Source organism: Salvia splendens, chromosome 7 (assembly GCF_004379255.2).
Source record: "Salvia splendens isolate huo1 chromosome 7, SspV2, whole genome shotgun sequence".
Taxonomy (NCBI): domain Eukaryota; kingdom Viridiplantae; phylum Streptophyta; class Magnoliopsida; order Lamiales; family Lamiaceae; genus Salvia; species Salvia splendens.
The window spans coordinates 36,674,215-36,694,566 of NC_056038.1; the positions used below are offsets into that span (position 1 = coordinate 36,674,215).

Sequence of the window (20,352 nt, forward strand, 5' to 3'; positions counted from 1 at the left end):
AAACTTTAATAAATCAAAGTACTAAGGTCAGATCAATGCATACCATATTTTTTGTGACACGATTCATAATTATATAATTTTGCAACGCACAAGACTATCATGAATCAAGTACTAAAGCACGGATCAACTTAATTTAGGGTTTTTTTACATGAGTAATTAATTGTGTACAATTAAATAAGTTTACAATGGGAGTACAAGACTACTATAACAAAATAAAGTAGCAAAATTTGGATAAAATAATAAACTACTCCAAACAACCCTAAAATTTCAACTTTTTTAATTTATAAATTTTTTTATCAAAATTATAAATAGTGACCTACTATTTCTCATTTCCCTCCATTTTCTCTCTCTTCATAGGGAGTGAAAGAGTACTGACAGTAGCGTTGAGACAGAAAATCAGTCGGAGCAGCAAACGCGGCCAAAAAACACACTCTCCCTTCGCCGCCGCGCGTCTACTTCCGCTCTTGCGCTCGGAATTTCAGCTCGGTGTCCTCTAATTTCGTCTCTCCGGTGAATCTCTCTCTCTAGTTTGTTCAATCGCGTGATTTTTCCGCCGAGCTTTAATTGTTTGTGGCATTACTTAAATCGTGAGCTAAATACATACATCTACATATGCTTATCCATGTAATGATTTTGTAAATTTGCACACATGATTTTGTGTTGGATTGCATGTTGCTTAGTCGAATTTACTTCTGCTCGCGTTTTTGAATTTTTTGCCCCTCAAATTTTGTTTCTGTTTCCCTCTACGCGTTACTGTTTTTTTGACCTACATTTGATTACTGTGTGTGCATGTTTTGGTCCCTCTGGAAAGTTTCCCCCTTTTTTTTGCGATGGAGAAAATTTCGATAAATCGGTGCTTTAGATTGATTCTGCTCGCTCGTTGTAGCCTGCAAAGTGTAAATCACGCAAGAAAGTTAAAGCCCGACCTAGGTTTTATAATTTTTCTTTTTATTCATGAGAAGCGTTTTTTTTAAAGTCGTGTGCTTGTGTATTAGTGGTTAGTTACTTAGGTATGCTAATATGCATAGATATTAAATGTGTTTCTTTTTTCCATAATTGAGATCATGTGAATTTTCTGGATCGACGCCATGTTATTAATATGCTGCATTTGGATGGTTTGATGAGCAATTTTGGTCTATGTTAATGAGTACTCCATGTATTGTAGCTGCATCATATACTGTATGTTCATTAGAATTCTGTTTAAACATCTTTGAGGACTGAGACTTGGTTAATTGGGTTGGGTTAAGTGATTCAGGTATTTTTGTTGGTCAGGCTGCTTGCGATGCATATGCTAATTTGTAACCTTAACTGCTAGCTGAATGTTTGAATAATTCTGTTATCTTGTACCTTTTCTTCTGTCTCTGTTATTTATTTCCACAAATGTACTGTTCACTGATCATTCTGTTTATCTTAGTCCACTTGTTCAAGATAGAAATGGAAAAGGAACTACCACCGCCAACTATACAGCAAAGTTTGACTGTGGAAATGGAAAAGGAACTGCCATTGCCAACTATACAACAAAGTTTGACGGTAGAAATGGAAAAGGAACTACCAATGCCAACTGTACAAAAAAGTTCGACGGTAGAAATGGAAAAGGAACTACCATTGCCAACTATACAACAAAGTTTGAAGGTAGAAGGTTCAGAGCTTCCCAAGAGGTCCATAATGACACGACCTGGATTTGGAACTTCGGGAAGACGTGTCTCTTTGCTTGCTAATCACTTCAAAGTTTCCATCAAAAATCCAAATGAGATTTTTTACCAATACAGTGTACAGTCAATGCCCTTTCTTTCTTTCAAATTTATTACAGCGTATAGTGTGCATATAACATATCATTCCTACTTCAGGTTTCCATAAGTTATGAGGATAATATGGCTGTTGACAACAAGGTAATTGGGCGGAAAGTCATTGATAAACTTTACCAAACATACTCTTCTGAACTTGCTGAAAAGAGATTTGCATATGATGGGGAAAAGAGTATGTTTACAGTGGGGCCCTTACCACAGAACAAGTTGGAATTTACAGTCATTCTTGAGGAATCTACTGCTAAGGGGTAACATCATTATCAGAACTCGTATTGCTTGTGTCTCGTCGTTTTCATTTATCTTTTATTGGTATTGCCTGAACTAGTGAGATTCATCTACTGTGTAGTAGTGGTAGCCCTTCCAATAATGGGTGCTCGACTGAGCCTAGCAAAAGGTCTAAGCACACTCTACAGTCAAAAACATTCAAGGTAGAGATCAGCTATGCTGCTAAGATACCCTTGAAATCCTTATCACTTGCCCTTAAAGGAGCTGAAACAGAATATGTCCAAGATGCTCTGAGAGTTTTAGACATCATTCTAAGGCAACAAGCAGCTAAACGGTAAACCACACTACCTCATGGATTGCATTCATTTAGTTGTTTGCTTCCTAAATGGTAAAAATTGGATGCAGCGGCTGTCTTTTGGTTCGACAATCATTTTTTCATGATGACTCGCGGATGTTCACTGATGTTGGAGGGGGTGTTACAGGCATACGTGGACTCAATTCCAGCTTTCGTCCAACTCTTGATGGTTTATCTCTAAATATGGGTACCAATCAACCTGCTTTTTCTTTGCAAAATTGTATGTTTGGCATGCAATGCTTCTTGAAGAAATAATGCCTCAAAATCTCTTGTTCAGATGTATCAACAACCATGATCTTGAAACCAGGACCTGTTGTGGATTTCCTTCTTGCCAACCAAAATGTGAAGGACCTTCGCTATATTGACTGGGTAAAGGTATAAATATTCCAATGCATATTGTAGCTATACTGTTACCATTTTGATCTGCTTGTTTATGGTATGGAAATTGAAGCACAGGCAAAAAAGATGCTCAAGAATATGAGGATCAAAGCAATTCATAGTAATAAGGAGTTCAAGATTATAGGTTTGAGTGAGAAACCATGCAATCAGCAGTTGTAAGTTTGTAAATATCTACCTGAGCCATTTTTCTTTTCCCCCTTTGCTGAACCATTTGACATATATTTTTATTTTCAGTTTTTCCTTGAAAGTAAAAAATGGTAGCAATACTGGAGGCAGTGACGAGACCCTTGAAATTACTGTTTATGAGTATTTTGTTACACACCGAAATATTGAAATTAAATCTTCAGCATACATGCCATGCCTTGATGTTGGGAAACCAAAACGACCAAACTATCTGCCATTAGAGGTGCAAATTTATCTCTTTGTTCTCTTCTGAACTCTGAATGTGATCATCAAGAAACTTAATCATGTTTTCTCTCTGAATTTTCTAGCTCTGTTCCCTAGTCTCTCTTCAAAGATACACAAAAGCGTTATCAGTGATCCAGAGATCATCCCTAGTTGAAAAATCAAGACAAAAGCCACCTGAGAGAATTCAAGTTGTAACTGATGTAAATTCTTCTACTTATGATTATTACTTTTTCTTCTTTTATTGTAATGCAGGGTGATTCATTTTTGTAATCTTTCCAGGCTATGACAAAATACAAGTACGACGAAGATCCACTCCTTGCCTCTTGTGGAATATCAATTGAAAAGCAGCTTACTCGAATAGATGGACGGGTCCTTGAAGCACCAAAGGTAGTTCTTGTGTTATACCGATTACTCATGTAACTATAACACCTTGTATCTCTTTCACCTACAGTTGAAGTTTGGAAATAATGAAGATTTCTTACCTCGAAATGGTCGGTGGAACTTCAATAATAAGGTAAAATCTTGAGCATTACTTTTGATAACCTGCCTTATGGATAGGAAAGCACTGGCTAAACAGAAATCAGATTTTGTATTGTTAGAACACTCAAATACATTCTCTGAACTTTCAACTAATTCTCTGGCTTTGATATCTGAAGAAACTTCTGAAGGCCCAGCGTATTCAAGAATGGGCACTTGTTAATTTCTCTGGACGCTGTGAAACTAGTCATCTTTCACGTGAGCTGATCAACTGTGGGAGGAACAAAGGCATTGTATGGTGTATTATCTGCTTCTCTATTATTGTCTTCTTAGTTTTTATATATGCATTCTTATATCTCCTTTGTTTTGGTTGATAGGAAATTGAACGCCCATATACGATTATTGAAGAAGATCCCCAGTGCAGAAGATTTAGCCCTGTCGTACGTGTAGAGAAGATGTTCGAGCATATTATGGCTAAGCTACCTGGTCCTCCTGAATTTTTGCTTTGTGTTTTGCCAGAACGGAAAAATTGTGATATTTATGGTAGTAACTATGCAGTCCCCATTTCCAGGATAAACAGTTTCTAACTAAAGTTATTAGCTATTTAGTTTATAATCTTGTTTAAACACATAGGACCTTGGAAGAAAAAATGTCTGAGCGACATGGGTATTGTAACCCAATGCATTTCTCCTATCAAGATCACTGACCAGTACCTAACAAACGTACTTCTCAAAATAAATTCCAAGGTATCAAGCCAATGAAACCTCAAAAAATAACTCTTTTTTTGGCCATATCCTATGCCATGCGACTTTGTTATGATTTTTTCCCATCTCATTTATAGCTAGGAGGAACCAACTCATTGTTAGCAATAGAGCATTCCAATCGCATTCCACTAATTACAGATCAGCCAACCATGATACTGGGAATGGATGTTTCACATGGTTCTCCTGGTCGATCTGACGTTCCATCCGTTGCTGCAGTAATATTCTGCCTGTTCAACTTGTTATAGTATTGTGCATGTGATATGATTTACTTTATACCTAACACTTTGATGCATTTTGCTTTTCCATCACTATAAGGTGGTTGGATCACGAAGCTGGCCATTGATATCAAAATACAGAGCAGCTGTTCGAACTCAATCTGCAAAGATGGAGATGATTGAATCTTTGTTCAAGCCACTAGCAAATGGGCTGGATGATGATGGTATCATGAGGTGTATTATACAAAAGAAGTTTTCAATTTTTCATCCATTTTATGTACTAGTAGTTATAAAAAATGCTGAAGCAATGACTTTGCTATTTTCTTCAGAGAATTACTTTTGGATTTCTATAAATCCAGTAATGGACGCAAACCAACTCGAATTATTGTTTTCAGGTAAGAATCCTTGTGGTGGAATTTTTATTTGCCTTTTAGTGATGCAGCACCGTGTCAGATTTGGTTAAAAAGATTAATCTCAGTGCATCTCTGCCATATTCTCTGTTTTGACCGCCAATGTATATCCACTTTCCCTCAGGATGGTGTCAGTGAGTCCCAGTTTGCTCAGGTTATAAACATCGAGCTTGATCAAATGATCAAGGTAGATTTTCTTCTCAGATTCCCAGTTAGTGCATATTGAGCTTCTGCAGTTGTCGTCGCTTTTATTTATTGTTGACATTATGGACTTTCAGTTTCAATTTGAACAGTCACATCATGTAGGGATTTTGATGGCTATAGCTGATTTTAGTTGTCTGCTTCAACATATGTGAATCGTGAAGAGAACAGAAAATCATTCTGCAGAAAACTTAGGAAAATAAAGATAAGAAGTGCTTTCCTGCAAGCAAAGAAGGGAACTACTGTACTGTTGTCCTCGACAAACTTTAGGCAGCCCAAGACACCTTAAGGAATAGTATCTAGCCAACAAACTATACTTACACCATAATTTAGCATACACATCTTTGAAGGAATACTACAAATCTATCATTTTGTCGAGTTATCTTAATTTCTATGGCATCTGAATTTCAAACCTCATGAATCATTATGTGCCTGGCATACTATTTTGGTTGCTTGCAATCCTTAACTTTTTCTACTTCAGGCATATCAGCATCTTGGCGAGTCTGATATCCCAAAATTCACTGTGATAGTGGCACAAAAGAATCATCACACCAAGCTATTCCAAGCTTCAGCTCCAGAGAATGTGCCATGTGGTCTGTTTTTTTGGTTTATGAACTCTGATTCTCGTTCATAATTGCAAATAATAGAATACACAAGCTTTCTCATTCCATCTTTCCTGCAGGTACTGTTGTGGATACTAAGATTGTTCATCCTAGAAATTATGATTTTTACATGTGTGCTCAGGCGGGTCTGATAGTAAGATATTACCACACCTCCATTTTCTTTTCTTTTGTTTTTCCTTTTCCCCTTCACTCTCTTTTGCTATTAGTTGTTTGGATGATAATTATCTTGTCCAATCCTGCCATCATTCTTAACATATGGTTATAAATGTCAGGGAACTTCTCGACCTGCCCATTATCATGTCTTGCTTGATGAGATTGGCTTCTCCCCTGATCAACTGCAGAATCTGATCCATTCACTATCATATGTGTAAGATTTCAGGCTCTTCAACGTTTTCTCCCTTAGTAAAGACGGGTTTAGTAATATACCACTAACATTTTCCCTGTTTTTTCTTCTAATACTCTCTAGTTACCAGAGAAGTACCGCTGCTATCTCCATAGGTATTCAACTCTCTTGCCATAATGTTTCATCTAGCAAATTTATTTTGAAAATGTCAATTGATCAGTGTCTGCATTTTACAGTGGCACCGGTATGTTATGCACATCTTGCAGCTCAGCAGATGGGCCAGTTCATGAAGTTTGAGGATTTGTCTGAGACATCGTCTGGACAGAATAGCGTGACAGAAACTGGAAGCATCCCCGTTCCTGAGATGCCCAGGCTCCACAAGGATGTTGCTGGATCCATGTTCTTCTGTTGATGCAATGGATTGGCCTTTTTGGTAGTGTTTATGGATGAACAACTCTGAAAACAGGTGTAAATAGCTGGTGACTTCGATGTTCGGGTAAATAGGGAGGCTAACCCTGAATTAGGTGAAGATTTTGATACAAGAAAGGCTGAATCATTGTCATTTAACTTGATTTGTGCACCTTTTGCTTCACCTCTTCATTGTTTCCAATCTGAAAAGTTATTTATTATGTTGGTTACATTTATTCATAATGTAGCACCTTCTTTTTGGGTCTTAGTATTTGGTGAATTGGTTTAACATGGTGTGTTGTTACATATATTATCCATGTTAAATTTACAATTTGTCAAAAATTTGATAATTTTACTAAAAGTTAGTATGTTAACACAATCTGGTCATCGTTGTCAAAAAATTGTGTTAATATAACAAACATAATCTTAATGTTAATGAAATAGGGATATACTAATAAACAACAATGAATAAACTTATCTATTTCTATCTTTTATCATAAAAATGTAACAATTTTCTGGTTATGCATCAGATAAACAATTGTGTTCAACTTAAATTCATTTGGCTCTAAAAGAACCAAGTCCAAATGATAAACATATGAAAGCTCTAATCAATTCTCTGTGAAAACATCAAAAATCATATTTAACCATTACCTATGATTTCAAGAATTTAACCATTTATAAACTAAAACTTGGAATCCTTAGTGTAGAATTATAATCCACGATTTTATATAATGATCCAAAAATGGTAGCAGTGGAAATGGGCCAAATCATAGAAAAACATGAACCCATTAATCTGCATTTTTCTTGTGCTCATTTCATGTTTCTCTTGTGTTAAAAGCAGACCTCACCACACCATACATAATGTTGGCTTACACGCATCGTCAGCCGCTGCCAAGGGCCTTTGCACTGCAGTTGTCGAGCCACAGAACTACCCTTGCCATGCGCAAAAATTTTTGGGAAGTGAATTTTTTTTTTATCGATTTTTTTAATTAAAATCCGATTTTTAATAAAAAAAAATTATTCAAAGGCAACGTTGCCCAATCGTGTGCCACCACGTCGCCTGCTCACTGGCACGGACGTGCTCTTCGCAGCGAGCAGCGCCGTGCCAGCGGCGCGAGCGCAGCGGCGGTGGAGCTTGTCCGTGCCAGCGGCACAGACGGACGGATGCCGTCCGTCCACCGCTCCGCATGCTCTTAGCCCCATAGCTTATATGGGGCAATTGCCATCTCCCCTTGCTAGAGCTGGTGCTGATATATTCTTGTGTGATGTAAGTCAAAATTATTATAAAAAAAATGCTCTCTCCATCCTTCGCAATTTAATTGATTCCTATTTTTTTGGGATATTCGAACTTAAATGAATCATTTTTCACTTTTCCTTTAGATAAAAAAATCAATCATTATAATTTTTATTACTTTATCTGCCTTTTTTCTTGACTTGGTATATACTATATGTGATGAATGTATGTACCCTTTTTGTTGCAGGCGTTTTATTGGCTGGGAATCAGAAAATTCAACACACAAGAGTAGGAAATTAACGAGCAACGCTAACAATTTTAGAGGATGTTTACTTTGAGTGATATGATTAATAGATTTAACAATATAATTGACCATATATTTTGATAAATTGATTGATTTTAAACTTGTTTGATCATCTCATCTTTTAAATATGTAGAAGTGCGAATAGATCTTTATATAGAGAGAGGTATGCTATGTTACATATTTTATGTGAGTACCATTCTATTTTAATAGATGTTGACATTAGTATTATTGTTTTATCCATTTGATTTAATTCTAATAACTTAAAAAGAATTGCTGATGTCATTAATTTTACAAATAACATAAAAAATTTAAGTTCGGTTTGTTCTTTTACTTGTTTTTCTGAAATTATTGATGAATGGACAATTTGAGCTTTAATTTCTATGTAACTAGTAAAATTAATGACATTAATAATGTTATAATGATACTCACAATGTATTTATCATAAATAGCACTTATTTCTCTCTATATATACATGTGTGTGTTTTTGTTAATTAGTGACACATTAATTTATGATTTTGGAATATTTCTTGTGGATTTTGGGTAGGAAAGAAGGTCCTTCTTCCAAACTCGCTGCTGATATCTGCACCAAAATGAACTGTTTTAATATGCAGGATCTTATAACAGGTAAAGCAAAGTTTCATTAACCTAATGAATTAAAGATATACTACAATAATTGAATAATTTTGTCGTTACATTTAATTTAGGCCCTAATTGTTGTATGAACACTTCAAGACCAAATTTTGATACCAAACAACCAACGTCAACAAAGAACATGATTCATCTATCTCAGAGTAAGATCAAAATTAATTCTACGCCTTTTTGTCATTTTTATTTATTTGTTATTTACCTCGAGTAGCAGTTGCGAGTTACTTATGACCAGAAGTTTCGCAACTATTTTATTATTATTATTATTATTATTATTTTATTTACCTCAAATAACAACTCGTGTTTAATTCAGTTATTAGGAAAAAGAACATAGCGATGTAGGACTATGGCATCATAGGCGGAAACCGCACGCACTATGAACAGGCGAAGCCTCCTGCATACGACATGACTAGCATCCCGAGAGATCTTCCTCTCCTCCTGAGCTACGGAGGGAAGGATCCTCTATCGGATGTGAAGGACGTGCACATGCTCATTGAGGCGTTATCGAATCATGACCGGGATAAGCTTGTGGTGCATTATGTAGAAAAGTATGCTCACACGGATTTTTTTTATGGTGTGAATGCTAAGCAAGTTGTGTACAACCCTGTGATGGAATTCTTTAAATCGAACTAGAATTTGTGTACATTGTAAGTGAATAATCGATCTAAGAAAAGAAATGGAAGAAAATTTTATCGTTGTAAAATTTAAGTTGTAATTTACGACTATGGAATTTGTGGTTGTTCGATTACATGAATAGACGCTGAAATTTATTTTGGTATGAACTATATATTCCAAAATTTGAGTTCGTAATTCTGAAATATGACGTTGTGATGATAATGACTTTTTAACTTGGTAAAGGCTTAAGCAGCTTGTTAGTTATTTGTAGGTCTACCATTGCTAATTCTTTGTGTGTTTTGCAATGCAAATATGTTTCATTTCATTATTAACTTTGTATTTAGGGTACATTTAGTTTGAAAGATTATATCTCATGATTGAATACGATTATGTTTGATTTAAGAGATTGAATTTCACAACTTAGTTTTAGATGTGGATAATTATATAGTATTATTAATGAATCATAGCCACCTCCTTTAACTAAAAAATCTCACAACTTAATTTTAGATGGATAATCATATATAATGAGTCACGGCAACCAAATAACAACTTAAATAACATGTTGATAACTTCTCGATATATAATACATGTTGTCCAATGGTGGAGTCTTTAGCTTAGTATGAACACATGGAACCGTGATGTCAGAACTTTATCTTGTAATGACAATAACATAAATTCTTATTCAATCAGATTTTGAGCTTCACTCCCTATAAAAAGGTCATGAAATTAAGCCATTGATCAAACACCATTCACCAATTTCTTTTAGAAGACACACAAACACATATTTACATAGATTGAATTACAAAAGTGGCGATGAAGACAGTGACATCCTTAACTTTGTTGCAACTTCTGTTTGCTGTCTTAGCAGCAGGTAGAGGAACAAAGATTTCAAGAGAATTGGAATCCAGTAATAATGAAGATGGAATTTGTCAGCTAATAGTGAAGACAAAAGGCTATAGCTGTGAAGAACATAAGGTAAGACATGTTTTATCCATTTAGTAGTTTGAAAAATATTTCAATAGTAATCTTACTCTTCCATCGAAAAATTTTAATGAGAAAAAAATTTAGTAGTTGAAATTGGTAGTGATAAAAGTCTCCCGTATTGGAAAAAATGAAACTAATAAATGTTTCACATCGGTGTAAACAGAAAACTGAAAGCACTTGTGTATATCTATTTTGGTATTAAAGTGAGCAGACATTTTAACTAACTAAACAATATATATATGGACTTCAATACATAAGTTTTATCGACAATTTCACTTATATACAAACAACTGATTTTAAGATGAAGCTATGTATTTTTATCTCTCCATGTATCAAACTTTCCGATAACCAAAATCAATATTTAAAATGAGTCATTAGTGGTGATTTATTTAGAAATTATTAACTCTACCATACATAGAGATCATTAAAAGCTAAGAGAGTTTGACTGATCAGGTGACTACAAAAGATGGATTCATCCTGAGCTTGCAAAGGATTCCGACGGGTCGATCGGGGATGAAAGGGGGGCCCGTGCCCCCCGTTCTACTCCAGCAAGGCCTAATAAGTGTTGCTACCTCAAACCCTTTAAGTTTTCATCTTTCAGATTAATTAGTCATGTCACTACTATAGTTGCTAACAACAATGATTTATTTTCATAAACAGGATGCCACAACATGGCTGGCTCTGTCTCCTGATGAGTCTCTAGGGTTCATCTTGGCGGACAACAGGATGTATGGTTGGGCAACGTGCGAGGCACGAACTACAGCAGTGGCCATACCTCGCTCGGCCCTAATGATCCGGTGAAAATCAAACTTAAATGTAACACATACACAAATAAATTAGTGTATTCTCATTTCTCACCAATATTTGGAAATTTTAATTAGGAATATTGGGATTGGTCGTGGGACGAGCTAGTAGCTTACGACCTCCCAGCCATGTTCGACTACGTCCACACCCAAACCGGCCAGAAGTTGCACTATGTTGGCCATTCCTTGGTTGTTACTAAACACTTTTTATTTCTTTCTTTTCATCTCAACATTTTGTGAATATTTTTTTTTTGGTGTGATTGTAGGGTACTTTGATGGCGTTTGGTGCATTTTCGAGGCACGAGGTTTTGAGCATGGTGAGATCAGCTGCACTGCTTAGCCCCATAGCTTATATGGGGCAAATGCCATCTCCTCTTGCTAGAGCTGCTGCTGATATCTTCACTGCTGAAGTAAGTTAAATACTTGTACTAGTTTATTCTTACATCTTATGTTGTTGTGTTTCATCTGTATAAACGCAATCTTGTGACGTTCGACAGGTGATTTACTGGTTGGGAGTCAAAAGAATTCGCTCCGGGAGGGTGAGTAACGCGTTAAAAATTATCTAAGCTAATATGCTGTCCGCTTTGATGGATTGATTAATTTTGAACTTCTCTAACCGTCGTATCTTATGTTTTATCAATCTATCTCGTCACTCAACGTAAACGCGTCTTTACTGAATATGAGATCTATCTTTCATATAGAAATGGAAATAGGTCTTTTTGAGAGAAATGAAGTTCTTTGGCTTGTGTGAAAATCATGAATTTTTGATGATTTATTATGGAATTTGAGATTGATTTATTTTCAATTTGGATTTGACAGAGGCCCTGTTTCCAAGCTTGTTGCTGATATATGCAGCCACATTGATTGTTCCAATTTTGAAAATATTATTACAGGTAATACAAAAGTGAAATAAAAATTGTTTCATTGCATTACATCCTCACAAATTCTCAATTTTCTCACCTTCAATTTAGGCCCTAATTGTTGCATGAACTCTTCAACACCAAGCCTCTCTCACCAACAACCAACAGCTACAAAGAACATGATCCATCTATCCCAGAGTAAGATCAAAAGTTTCGCGCCTATTTTTTTATTTTGAATTATTTACCTCGAATAGTAGCTGAGAGTTACTGGTGTCTTGCTAGTGATAAGGAAAGGGACCATAGCGATGTACGACTACGGAAGCGATGGGGACAACAACAAGCACTATGGGCAGGCGACGCCTCCGGACTACAACATCACTAGCATCCCAAATGACCTTCCTCTCTTCCTCAGCTATGGAGGGAAGGATCTTCTCTCAGACGCTCATTGGGGTGCTGTCGGATCATGACTCGAATAAGCTTGTGGTGCAGTATAGAGATAACTATGCTCACTTGGATTTTGTCTATGCTGTGAATGCTAAGCAACTTGTGTATAAGCCTCTCATGGCCTTCTTTAGTTCCAACTAGAATCTGTGTACATTGAATTCCACATTAATTTAGATATGTTACTGTGAATATAGCAACATTCATCACAAGTAATTACTATAATATTTCACACTTGGTCTCACCAAAATTTGCTTGAGACATAATGGAGCCTTTTATGGCTGTCCGTGACACTATAAGTGAGTCGTTCGTCTCAAAGAATGAAGCTTTTTACGCACGAAAAAAGTTTCTCAAGTCTGTGGATCATGTTACTTTTTTTAGTAGGATTTCTATTTCTGTATCACTGCATATTACTCAAAACTGTTTTCTTTTGAAAAAACCTAAATCACAAAATGAGCTAAATCAGTAATGTGGAGTAACTCTTGGACAAGCCTCTTCTAGATGCTGTGGTCACATTTTCCATCGTTTTGTAGAGAGCTCGTTTCGCCTCCCAACTCCCACAGGTTATGAGGTCGTTGATTCACTTCAAGTCTTTATCTGTTCGGCCAGTGAATCCAAATTAGGTCGCCTTTCTTCTTTCATCTCAAGTTTGTGTTTTCTATTCTGAACAAGCATTCTTTTCTCAGAGGTGAATCCGTAAAGATTGCTCGAATGAAATCTTTGACCTGCAATGGAAGAGGCAGTAATTAATAGCATTCCTTTCCGTTTAAGATGTACACGGATTTTTGTACCTCTGATGCTTTGAAGTTGCAATCAGCGAGTTCACCGCTTTCCCAGGCATCGGTAATGGACTTCAGAGGCATATCCAAGAGTTCTAAGGGAGTATGCAGGAAAAATTGTAAGAAAAAAGTATGTTATAATGGAAACATGGTAAGATAATCGATAAAAAATTATCACCGGCCAACTTTCTCAGCTTCCGAATGGATAATATAAGATTATCCATGTCCTTTTGAGCCTCTTGTGACTTCTCTCTCTCGTCCCCGGCCAACATGGGCTCGAGTAAAGAGGATAGATGCTCGAACAGCAGCTGAATCAGTCTTTGTAGCTGTATTTGGAAAGCCGGTGAGAAAGATACTTCAGGTTGATATTTATACATATATGAACTACTCCATCCGTCCCAGTTTAAGAGTAAGATTTAGTTATGGCACGGGTTTTAAGAAATTGGTGGAGTGTGTAATAAATGAAGTGAGGTAGTGGTTGTTGGAGTGTGTAATAATTGAAGTGGGGTAGTGGAAAGTGAGACCCTTTTGACTTTTTGTATGTTTAGTATTTTGTTTTGTTTTATTTTTATGAAAGTAATGACATTTGAGTGTAAATTTCATCAGCAATGAGGTTAAATTTTATGGCCAAATGTGGTAAATTCTAAATGGAACTCTTAAATTGGGACGGCTGGAAATGGCAAAACAAGACTCTTAAACTGGGACGGAGGGAGTAGTATATAAATACAGTATATATCAAGTTCTGCACTGCACCTGCAATGTTTCTTCGGCAGCCATGTCATCTATAAGAAGTATCTCTTTTGCAAGTCTTGTAAAGACTGACTCTAGAATTACGGTCATACTCTTCTCATAAACGGAAGGAAGTAACAAAGGTTCCCAGATGATGTGCACTTTCTCAATTACGAACGCAATCTAAAATAAAACCCGATCAACATCTCAAACAGGAGAAATGATGTGAAATTGAAAACAAGGGGAAGGCATCAAGCTTTTTCATTTAAAAGAGGTGCTGAATACCTGGTCGATGCAAAATTTGGCAGATTCGAACTGTTTTATTTGGTGGGTATTTTGGAATCCGTTGGCTCCATCGATAGCCTAGTCAACAGCATATTATATCATAATCAGACTTGTAAAAGAAAATACCATTATAAAGCCCATAACATAAAAAGAAAGTGTACCTGTTTTAAGTTGGACATAACAAGCTGAATTTGACGCTGCAAAACTTCTTCAGCCAGGAGTTGAAATTTGGGAGCCAAATCAATAAATACAGCAAGGTCTTTAACAGAACTAGGAAAGTATGGACGATACTGTAATATCAAAGTAAGGGGGACACATTACGGAAAAGTTATTAAAAAAATTTATTATAGTGGTTGACAACAGCTTGGGTGATCATAGATAGGGGATACACAAAAATTCAATTTGGGTAGATCACTACTTATTTCAGAGCTGAAATAAATTCGACAATTCGAAATGAACTACAATCAGTTAGCTTCAGAAAATCAGAGATCAATTCATTCAGTCAGATAGCGTCAGCATATTTTCAGACAGTATTATAATTTTTCAGATGATGGCAAGAAAAATAATCAATTTGCAGGCCAAGCATTCCTGCTTACCTGAAACACAAGCCCAAGAATCTCCTGAGATAGGTAAAGACAGTCATTGTGCATGAGAACAGCCGCCTGGTTAATGGTATCAAGCTGCCTTTGAAGCTTTACAAATCAAGAAGAGATGTCATAACATTATATATTATCATAATCATTGAATTTTTATAAATATGATCATATGCAAAATCTTCACCGTAGTACAAAGGAATTTAGCTAAATAGAGCAAGATAGCATTTTGAATATCGACTGCTTTTTTATCTACACGCTCTAAGCACTAACCTTCACGGGGATTATCGCTTCGTAAAGTACTAGAGCATTTCTAGCAGCATGGTAGAATTCCAATGCCACTTTCGGAGGTGACACACATACATCCTGCAATAACCACCCCAATCAGAACAAATTCTGAATATGTGTGGGAACAACGAATAGAAAGTATTATAGGATTACATCGATTACATCATTATACTCAACTAACCTTCAAGGTTTGGTGCACAAGCTCCATTAGTTCTTTAGCTGATACAGACACCACACATTCTTCAGATGAAAAAAGCAAAATAACACGATTGGAATCAGCACTCTCTTCTTTATTGGCCTGCGATGTTCTCGTGGCATAGTCCTGCAGGCAAATACACCGCAGCTGAATCAGACAGACGAGCAGAAAACACTTACAAGATTACAGATATGTACTCACCTGAGGAAGGCTGAAATCAGATTGCAGAAGCATATTTCTGGCCTTAGCCAATATTTGAACTTTCTTTCTCGATGCAAAGTGCACTTCAACATTGTCAGCAAAACTACTCAGCATATGATCTTTATCATTCGATGAAGATATGAACTTAAGTTCCTTCAAAGCGATCTCAAAATCAATTGTTAGTTTCCTGATTTGCTGAAACTCGGCTAGCTTGGAAGCATCGTCAGGAACAACCTGAAAACCACATGGACGGATTTCATGAGTAAGATACGGTGGAACAAGAATCGACACTTTGAGATCCTCCAACTTCTTACCAAGGGAAACAGCATTTTACGACATCACATATATTCTCAACAATTTCTTTAGATATGAACCAATGTTGAATATAAGACAACTAAAACATGAACCTTGGCCAGGAAATTTGAAATAATCATATCTGACATCCTCGGCCAAGTCAATCTTCCAAAACAGCACATCCAAGAGCCATTGTTGAAGCATAAAAATTTGCTGAAAAAATCAATGATCCGAACGATGTTGGAGTACATAAGTTCACCGTCTACCTTGTTTCCCTGTGTATAATTGTTGCAAAGTTTTAAGCATTGGTTTAATTCACAGAAAGGAATGCGTAAAATGATAAGCACATAGCACATGCAAGCTAATTCTAGTTGTCGGATTTCAAATTTGTACCTCGGGCTCAACAGATGGAACCATCTTAAGAACTGCTTCTCTGACATCATCCAACTCCTGTCTGTTTTCTTCTTCAACAACAGGATTTGCTTTGCAACTCACTACCGGTGTAAAAACATATTTCGTGATCAGATCTGCAATTTTAGCAAGCCCATAATCAAGGACCCCAGCAACCTACATAAACATCAGGGATTATTAGGTATTGAAGAGAAAGGTATCACTGAAAAACGAATCTGGGAATATTCGCCAAATGAAGGATGAAGCGCCGTTTGGATTAAGTAAATTTCTTACTCACATCCATAGCATTCATAATAGTGGATAGCTCTAGATCATTAATTCCATCTACGCTTATCTGATACTTTACATGAACCGCGTTTGTATCCTGGTCAAACCGCACAGCGTTCTCCATAAACCTCAGAAGTAGCTCTTGAATCTACATCCAAATTGAATGGCTCTAAAAACAAATCATAAAATTGGATACAATCACCATTTCGTTACTCACAGTCAATCGAAAATGTAAGGTTCGAATGTCAATTGCACCACAAGCAGCGAAAAAGCAACATATACCGGTCGATTCTCAGTCGGAGCAAATCATAGAAAGAGCACAAATAACAACCTGTTCTAAAATGAAATGAAGAATTCTTACTAGCTCAAGATCACACCTTTCAAATGTTATAGATTCGTTTTCAATCTAACTAAAGCAAAACCATACATATATAACCAAAAAAAGCATTTGATTTTCAATGTAGATGGACATTAGCGAAAATTCAATTACTTTCCCCAATTCCTCGAATCACACAAATCAAAGCAAAATTCCAATTCACCTCCTCGAAACAATCCGCCCACTGCTTTCTGAGAATCGCATAAACCGCCGGCTCACCTTCCGCCGCCGTCTGAGCATCGCCACCACCCTTCACTCCAAGAGCTTCCTTCAGCTCCCTAAGCCCCTCCGCCGCCTCCACCACTCTCCCACGCTTCACATCCTCCCTAACCACCACCAATTTCCCATCCAATTCCAAAACTACCCCCAAAAACTCCAGAATCTCCCTCTTCTCCCGCGCCTCCCTCCTCTTCTCCACAATCTCCTTCACGATCCTCCCCACATACGCCTCCACCGGCTGATCGCACACGAGGCTCAGCAGCGCGGCGAAATTTTCGGCGAGATTCTCCGACTTGGAAACGACGTCGGCGCAGCTCGAGAAGAGGGCGGAGAAGTCGGAATGGTGGGAAAGGAGGTACGATTGAACGGTGGATTTGATCCGGATGGAGTGGGCATCGAGGCGGGAGATGAGGAGGCGGAGATCCGGCGCTGACAGCGGTGAGGAAGGGGATTCCGGCGAGGAGAGAAGTTCCCGGACGTTGATTGAGTTGATCAGAACGTCCATAGCGAGAGAGTCCACTGTATCGACTGTAGGGAAGTCCGCAGCGGATAATATAAATGTGTGGTTGTATTTCACTTTTTCACCCCGAGAATTTGATAAATTTCAGTTTCGCCCTAGCAACTTTATATAACTATTTTCCACCCAAATTCGGGTTTATCCCACAATTTAACAAATCAACGAGAAAAATAATTAGGTTTGGATTTGTTCACAATTTTTCATATAAATTTTTGGTAAAATTGAATATAGTATAGCAGTCGGAAAATTATACATAAAAGTCACCGTTGATGAATTAAATCATGTCGCCTATGCATAACCGTGAATAAAAGATTGTTTTTCATGGTGGAATGATTATGAATATATCTAAATTTCATTATTTTATGACAGATTTTTAAAGTTGTGAAATATATCAAAATTTAACCAACCTTTATAATTTTTCTAGCAATTTAACCTGTATAAAATTAATCATTTTGTATTTATTTTTATCAATGTATTACTATTTACTACAATTTTCAAGTTGCATGCCCTAATATGTAGAATTTCATAGGGGTTGATAATTTACTCACCTCTTATCTTATAATAATCCATAACTGATTAAAAACTATATTAGGCATTCATTAGTATTTTAATTATAATGTACTCCGTAATTAGAGACACCTGCGTCGGAACTATAGCGTCAATTTTAATAATAATACCAATAATAAAACTTGAAAGAGTGATTTGATTCGCGATAATGAAGAAGCTCACAATAATCTTTTATTCACGGTATAGTATGAATGATCATCAAATTACAACATTAATGAAAGGAGTCTAATCAAATCCAAACCTTTTGAAATTTTCAAACTCGGCACTTAAAGAAAATAATTGAAGAAGGCACAAATTTGATAATATACAACCTCTCATATCTATATGTGTCATTAACAATTAGAAAATAGACGAGTTCCCACGAGATAAAAGACATAAATATATGTATGTGCAAGTTCACGTACATATCTTAATTAATGTCCTACAACAGTAACTTCTGGTACATCGTCATCGGATTCTTCGTCGCCAAACTTCTTCAGGTTGCCAATGATGTGACCGTCACGGCTATCGTCAGCGTCCTCGTTAGCAAGATCGCGATAAACATGGATGTTGTGGCCGGGTTGATCCACAGCATGAACTTGTTTTACTAGGATCAAACAAACAAAAATTCCCACCAAAAAAATCATTGAAACTTTTGGTCTAAATGCAGCCATTGCTAATTTTTCGTAGTTGTTATATTTTATTACCTCAGAATTTTGTTTGATTTCATATGAATTCTATGAGCAAGAAATGGGAATGAATTAGATAGTTTTGAGAAGATGTGGAATTTATATAGGATATTTTAGGTGAAGTTAGTTTAGTTAGTTGAAAGTTTATGTGGTTATAAATTGGAAAGTTTCTATTTTTCGCAAGTTGGTTAACTTTAGTAAAATGAGAGAACTTCCCAAATATTTAAAAATGTAACTAACTAATCAATGGATCATACCACTTTAATTCCTTTCACAAAATAATCTGAAATAATGTAATCCCTTCTAAAATTCTTATCCCCACATAAGCACAAGAAGAACCACAAATACAAAGAGGGGGCAATATTTTTTACAACTAATTAAATCTATTAAGAGAATCATCTTAGGAAGTAGAAGAGGGATTCGCAAGAAATATATATATCAAAAACAAAATCGTTTTACAAAAACAATCTACCAAAAATGGCCACAATGGTGGTGAAGTTGTTGTTGATGATGATTTTTGTATGTCAATTTCTTGCAAATCCGGCGGAGAGCGAAATCCTAAGTTATGGAGCACTGATGCCCGATATTATCCCTCGTCAAACGTCGCCACCCCAACCGGTAAACAACTACACCAGCGGTCCCCGAAGGGTTAGCCCCCCACCCTCCGGGGATGTTTTGGCTAGTACATTTTCTAATCAGATGTAACACCAAATTGTAACAAAAAGGCTTTCACCATTGTTTTAATTTGTATGGATTCTACCTGCTCTTGGCTCACATCTTGGCTCACATCTTCAAAAAGGCTTCGGGCGTTGGTTTTTATCAAAAAATTATATTATCAATATATTTATCTCTATGGATTACCGATAAACTACCAATTATGAATCACTATTTAATTTAATTAGTAACATGTTTCTCCTTTAACAAGTAAGTTGGGGATTCGATTCACCTCGGAAAGAGAATGGAGAATCATTTTCGATTATGCTTAAAAAATAAAAAAAAAATAGTACTAGTAGTAAACAAATAAAAATTGAACACTTTAATAGTAAACTAATACAATGAGGAAAAAACCGCGGACTTGGTGAACCATATATGATAACACAAGCTTACATGATAGGCTAACTATGATATCAAACACTTGGAAATAGTCATATACTCCCTCTATTCCATAATAGTGAAGTCATTTTGTCATTTTGGTACGTTCGATGGTAGTGAAATTTATTTCCTTTTTAGTAAAAGTCAATCACATTTTATCTTTTTTACTTTACTCACACTTTGATCTGTCTACCTTTTTCATTTTTATTTCATTTTTCCTTTACTTAATTCACTTAACACAATTTTTTAAATCACATATTAAAAAGAAATACATTCACTACCACGGAATGAGGGGAGTAAGTATATATATCTGCATTACCAACTTATTAAACATGCAAGTGTAGTATGTAT

The 20,352-nt window shown here is 36.3% G+C and overlaps 2 protein-coding genes and 1 pseudogene across 3 annotated transcripts; 2 read left to right on the forward strand and 1 right to left on the reverse strand.

Moving 5' to 3' along the window:
- Positions 1–346: 346 nt before the first annotated feature.
- LOC121742185 (protein argonaute 16-like) lies at positions 347–6,901 on the forward strand. Of its 2 annotated transcripts, XM_042135250.1 has the most exons (23): positions 347–510; positions 1,415–1,770; positions 1,848–2,053; positions 2,152–2,364; positions 2,436–2,572; positions 2,663–2,760; positions 2,842–2,939; positions 3,019–3,190; positions 3,276–3,392; positions 3,472–3,579; positions 3,644–3,706; positions 3,849–3,962; positions 4,047–4,212; positions 4,303–4,415; positions 4,511–4,648; positions 4,749–4,882; positions 4,978–5,043; positions 5,182–5,245; positions 5,741–5,852; positions 5,942–6,015; positions 6,155–6,249; positions 6,349–6,380; positions 6,462–6,901. In XM_042135250.1, exons 2-23 carry the CDS (start codon positions 1,435–1,437, stop codon positions 6,635–6,637), a joined length of 2,832 nt encoding a protein of 943 aa, XP_041991184.1. In that variant the 5' UTR covers positions 347–510; positions 1,415–1,434; the 3' UTR covers positions 6,638–6,901. The 2 variants fall into 2 exon arrangements, with proteins under 2 accessions (XP_041991184.1, XP_041991185.1); XM_042135251.1 differs by lacking the exons at positions 5,942–6,015; positions 6,155–6,249; positions 6,349–6,380; positions 6,462–6,901 and having other exon boundaries at positions 5,183–5,245.
- Positions 6,902–10,244: 3,343 nt separating this feature from the next.
- On the forward strand, positions 10,245–12,665 carry LOC121810850 (annotated as a pseudogene).
- Positions 12,666–12,832: 167 nt separating this feature from the next.
- On the reverse strand, positions 12,833–17,718 carry LOC121741809 (centromere/kinetochore protein zw10 homolog). The gene is made up of 14 exons (XM_042134727.1): positions 17,102–17,718; positions 16,573–16,710; positions 16,278–16,451; positions 15,998–16,159; positions 15,591–15,824; positions 15,375–15,515; positions 15,179–15,271; positions 14,909–15,004; positions 14,474–14,602; positions 14,313–14,390; positions 14,052–14,210; positions 13,477–13,624; positions 13,311–13,393; positions 12,833–13,244 (listed from the first exon to the last, which is right to left on the reverse strand). The coding sequence occupies exons 1-14, from the start codon at positions 17,660–17,662 to the stop codon at positions 13,158–13,160; spliced, it is 2,283 nt and encodes a 760-aa protein (XP_041990661.1). The 5' UTR covers positions 17,663–17,718; the 3' UTR covers positions 12,833–13,157.
- Between the last annotated feature and the right edge of the window lie 2,634 nt (positions 17,719–20,352).